Genomic DNA, 5,089 nt, shown 5'->3' on the forward strand with positions numbered 1-5,089 from the left:
ACTAAATACTGCATAAAAAATTAATTATATTTTGTGTACCCTACAAATAAGATAATAGATTTTTTTTATCATTGATAACTTAATATATTTTAAGATAATTAAAGACCATTTTGTAGACAGCAATTTAAAAAAAAAATTTCTCCCTTGTCGTTCTAGTATTATACATAGTATCATGATAAAAAACAAAAACAAAGAAATCTTCCCCTCTTCTTCAAAAGATATTTTGGGTACTTACACTCCTTCATCTTTTATAATGTCTAAAGCTTCCATTGGTGTGTGTTTAGCTTGCCTGCCTACATGAACTACAAAAAGAAAACACTTACACATAAACTGCATAAATTTTTAAAAGAAACGTAATATATTAATCTCCATTGGCCAAAAATTTCAAACAAGAACATACATAATTCATCATTATCTTTTACAGAATGATCTACCCTTATAATTACCCTGTAATCTTGTTCTAACAGTTTCCAGAGGATAAAACACAGTCATTGCAATCACACTGCCCTGCAATAAATTACATTCACATTTAAGTATAAAAGTACAATATACACTGTTGAAAATCTGTTAATCATTTTCAAAAGCTCGGATTTACATTCTTAATTTCATTATAATTTTAAAATTTCCAAGAAAATTGTATCAATATCATTAATATAAAATAAAACAAATTAAAACTGTAAAGGAAAACTTTTGTACTTTCATTTTGATGACTTATACATGCATGTGCTACAACTTAAGGATGAGTGCATGATTTTTTTTATAAAAACAACAAAATAACACTAACTGTGGCTCCTGACACAGCATGTACAAAGTTAGAGTAGGTCAGAAGATTGCTCAGTCTGGTGGACATTGTCTTACAATCAACAGCTGCTAGTTTTAAAATCATCCTAAATCTCCAAGTGTAAACATTATTCGAGTTATCTGCCCCTGGTCACACTAATGTACCATAAATGCCCTTGAAGACCAAGGCATAATTGATTGCTTCACAACATATATGTAATAATATACACTATACATTCAATATTTTTAAAAATTCTATAATTATACAGAGATTTAATTTATATAATATCTGTACCTAAATTAATACATTTCAGGACATGTACATGATGTGATTAAATAAAAAAAAAACTCAACCAAGCAGTCTAACAAAATTTTGAGCAACTTATAATCATACAACAAATCATAGAGCAATACACCAATTTTAACATTACATATATCTAGACTAGGCTAACAAATAATTATTGTACAGAATAGCAATTCATCAAATCAATAAAAGAGTCTGTATGTGCCATATTCAGTGGGTTAAAAATTCACAAATTAATAAATTATACATTATACGTATATAATGCAACACAAGATTAATAATTTCCTGGGTAGTTCTATTCAGTGTATGGAGCTGAGATGGAGGATTTGATCCATGACTTCTAGAGACCACGACTGCTCCGCATTCCTAACTCGAGACAGGTCCTGTAGTTTAATGGCATTCACCATAGGAAGCTCTCCACTTCTGACCATAGAAGCAACAACCATAACATACTTTCCTATAAATAGAAAACTTTTTAGTCATATTCAATGAAAAAATAATATTGAAAGCATATACTGGGTATTTTATTTATTAAACAGTCCATTTTTATATTTCTTCTTTAAAAAAGTTTCTGAGAGTTTAAAACTAGAGAATATAAACAATTGAAATCTTCCCTTCCTGCTAAAAAAATATTGCAAGGGAAGCGGACCTATATTGCACAATAGAGAGCTGATAGGAAAGAAGTAACAAGTCAATAAATCTTACCTATATCTACTGAAGGAGAGATATAGGGGATTTTGTTGTATCCTAAAACTTTCACTTTGCCAGTGCTGTCATCCAGTATCAGGAAGCCTTCTTCTTTATTAACCTTTGTGATAAAACATTGTTTATTTAAAACTTGATATTACTGACGTTAGACCCCTCAACATATAACACAAGTTAATTGATGCAAAGCATCAAATCGGCCGCTAACATATTTAAGATGTCAAGAAAGTAATTTCACAATTCAAAGCATTCATGCAAGAAAACAACAGGATATTCAAAGCTGAAATAGTCATCATTTTTATTTCAGGCCGTCTTCAAAATAAATAGATAAATATTTTTTTAAAAATTGATAGAAATTTGGGTATCATACCTGCTGTTCAATCTAATTAAAATTAGATCTTTGATCCGCTCCAGTTTGATCGCTACTGGAGCGGATCAAAGATCTAATTTTAATTAGATTGACCTGCTGTTCTGTCCAATTCAATGAATAAAATATATATTTTGAACTAGAAATAGTGCATTTACTCATCCAAAGGATTTATCGATGTAAAAAAGTCTATGATGAATATGCATGGGCATCGGAAGCAAATCGAAAGTGGGTTGGGTTGGGGTGGGCTAATTGAAAGTGGGGGGGGGGGGGGGGGCTAAACCAACAAAAAATGGTGAAGCCCATTTTCAAAGCCTAGGTATAATGTATATCTTTGCAAAAAATGTGTGAGAGCTAACCCCAGCCCCCTACTCCGGTTCCGACGCCTATGATATGAGAAGTTTTATTGTCATCAAAATGAAGATGTACATGTATGCCTTTCAAGATATACCACGTGTTGATATCCTGGTCATTTGTCACGTGATAATGCCTATATGATGGCTATGCTGCATGGTGCGGGTGCAAAATGTATAAAAATAATCTTTGTGTCATTCACAGCTGTTGGATTTTCAAACAAATTTTTACTAGTAGAGAAACTTTTCAATTTTTTATTCAACATGCACTTTTACCACGTGCACGTTATTTTTATCCGGAAAATCATAACGATTTCCTTTCGTATCTTACACACTCCCTGGATGGGGAGTACCTATTGTAAAATCTTTTTATGTGACCATAAATTATCAATTATCTGATGTCAAATGATAATGAAATTGAAACAAAATAACAACGATTAAAACTTAATTTAAAGCAAGTTTTTAAAATATTTTACTCATGATTTTATACATGTTATCATTTGAGAATTATTTTTCTGATCTAATAAAATAATAATATCTCATTTCCCCATGTGCACTTTCTAACACAATTACAAATAGATCGGCCGCTGCTGCGGCCGATAATAAACTTTCTATGCAAACTAAAGACTAAACCAACAAAAAATGGTGAAGCCCATTTTCAAAGCCTAGGTATAATGTATATCTTTGCAAAAAATGTGTGAGAGCTAACCCCCCCCCCTACTCCGGTTCCGACGCCTATGATATGAGAAGTTTTATTGTCATCAAAATGAAGATGTATGCCTTTCAAGATATACCATGTGTTGATATCCTGGTCATTTGTCACGTGATAATGCCTATATGATGGCTATGCTGCATGGTGCGGGTGCAAAATGTATAAAAATAATCTTTGTGTCATTCACAGCTGTTGGATTTTCAAACAAATTTTTACTAGTAGAGAAACTTTTCAATTTCTTATTCAACATGCACTTTTACCACGTGCACGTTATTTTTATCCGGAAAATCATAACGATTTCCTTTCGTATCTTACACACTCCCTGGATGGGGAGTACCTATTGTAAAATCTTTTTATGTGACCATAAATTATCAATTATCTGATGTCAAATGATAATGAAATTGAAACAAAATAACAACGATTAAAACTTAATTTAAAGCAAGTTTTTAAAATATTTTACTCATGATTTTATACATGTTATCATTTGAGAATTATTTTTCTGATCTAATAAAATAATAATATCTCATTTCCCCATGTGCACTTTCTAACACAACCACAAATAGATCGGCCGCTGCTGCGGCCGATAATTAATTTAGCATGATTAAGCCTAGCTGAAGTTCCCTTTCCCAACTTCTATTGATTTTTAAAAAAAAATATTTTAAAATAATTATTTCATTCAATGTCAGGAGGTCAGCAGCTAATAAGACCGTCTGTCATTATGTATAAATTAAAACTGATATTTTACCGGTTACCAGGCAAAGATTCACATACTTCAGTTACAAGACCTTGGATCCACACCACTGTCACCATAAATTCGACCCCATTGCACTCCACTTTCCACTCTTTGTGTTTCTTTCCTATCCCCTCATTCCCATCGATTTCAGGATTTCGTAGACGGATACTTTTACATATATCTCGAACGAAAACTTTTCTTGCAGGATAATCAAGTACAGCCGTCATGCTCCCTAGCTGCTACAGCGAGCTGTCAAGTTTCCCGCCTTAGATTTGGGTAAACTTAGGAACAGGAATATTGATTGTTCGAAGTTTTTTTAAAAATAAAAATATCAATAAAAAAGAAGTTGAGAAAGATAAATTGAGATTTTGATCGCATCCTTTCAGAAAAAAAAACGAATGAATACATGTCCCCAAAGACATAAATAGCATTTATTTGTGTGATTGACTCTGATGTTCCCAGATGAAATTCTATCTCTAAATGCAGTCTACTCTTCCTCTGTTATGTTCACAGCTTTAGAAGTCTACTATAATTAGCCTGGTTCCCTGTCCCTTTGCTTTACTACGCGCGCGTTCCTCGTGCTTCGCGTCGCCAGGCTATACTATAATGAACATATGCGATGATACAGTGGCGGATCCAGAAGTTCATGTGGGGGGTTTTGAGGCCCAAAGGGCCGAAGGGGGAGGGCATGGGAGGGGGTGTCCCCCTCCCATAGGTGGGAGTTCGGGGGGCCTCCCCCGAGAAAATTTTGTTTTAAATGGTTCTAAATGGTGCATTTTCCAGCATTTTGGGGGTACTTTTTGTAGCTTTTTTAAAGACCGATCATCACATATTTTTAATAAAATGTTTTCAATTTAATTTAACTTTAACACCAGACTTTAGACTTTGCTTTAAAAAATGTTAAATCTGACAATTTTGGGAATGCAAGCAGTTGACTTCAAGTTGTCTTAGTTTACTTTAAATGCACTTACAATTGATTTAGTCCTATGTCAAGCTGACTTCCAAGATACAACTAATATACCAAATTTTTAAACACTAAAAAGATTAAAAATTGAATTCTTTTCAGAATCCCTAACTTGTGCTTTTCAACTTACTTGAGTATATACTCTCAATATGATTTGGAATATAAACACAC

At 32.9% G+C, this 5,089-nt stretch overlaps 1 protein-coding gene across 1 annotated transcript; it reads right to left on the reverse strand.

Moving 5' to 3' along the window:
- Positions 1-1,293: 1,293 nt before the first annotated feature.
- Positions 1,294-4,230, reverse strand: LOC134256573 (recQ-mediated genome instability protein 2-like). Its single transcript, XM_062739257.1, has 3 exons — positions 3,993-4,230; positions 1,790-1,892; positions 1,294-1,541 (listed from the first exon to the last, which is right to left on the reverse strand). The coding sequence occupies exons 1-3, from the start codon at positions 4,179-4,181 to the stop codon at positions 1,384-1,386; spliced, it is 450 nt and encodes a 149-aa protein (XP_062595241.1). The 5' UTR covers positions 4,182-4,230; the 3' UTR covers positions 1,294-1,383.
- Positions 4,231-5,089: the final 859 nt, after the last annotated feature.

Source organism: Saccostrea cucullata, unplaced genomic scaffold (assembly GCF_032062105.1).
Source record: "Saccostrea cucullata isolate Sc308-1 unplaced genomic scaffold, CSIRO_AGI_Scuc_v1 ctg16781, whole genome shotgun sequence".
Lineage (NCBI taxonomy): Eukaryota > Metazoa > Mollusca > Bivalvia > Ostreida > Ostreidae > Saccostrea > Saccostrea cuccullata.

Excerpts from the sequence above, each read along its gene's own strand:
- LOC134256573 (XM_062739257.1), bottom strand. The coding sequence starts at position 4,181 with ATGACGGCTGTACTTGATTATCCTGCAAGAAAAGTTTTCGTTCGAGAT. Across the intron at positions 1,893-3,992 it reads TCCAAGGTCTTGTAACTGAA|GTTAATAAAGAAGAAGGCTT; the intron begins GTATGTGAATCT and ends TTTATCACAAAG. Across the intron at positions 1,542-1,789 it reads CTCTCCTTCAGTAGATATAG|GAAAGTATGTTATGGTTGTT; the intron begins GTAAGATTTATT and ends TTCTATTTATAG.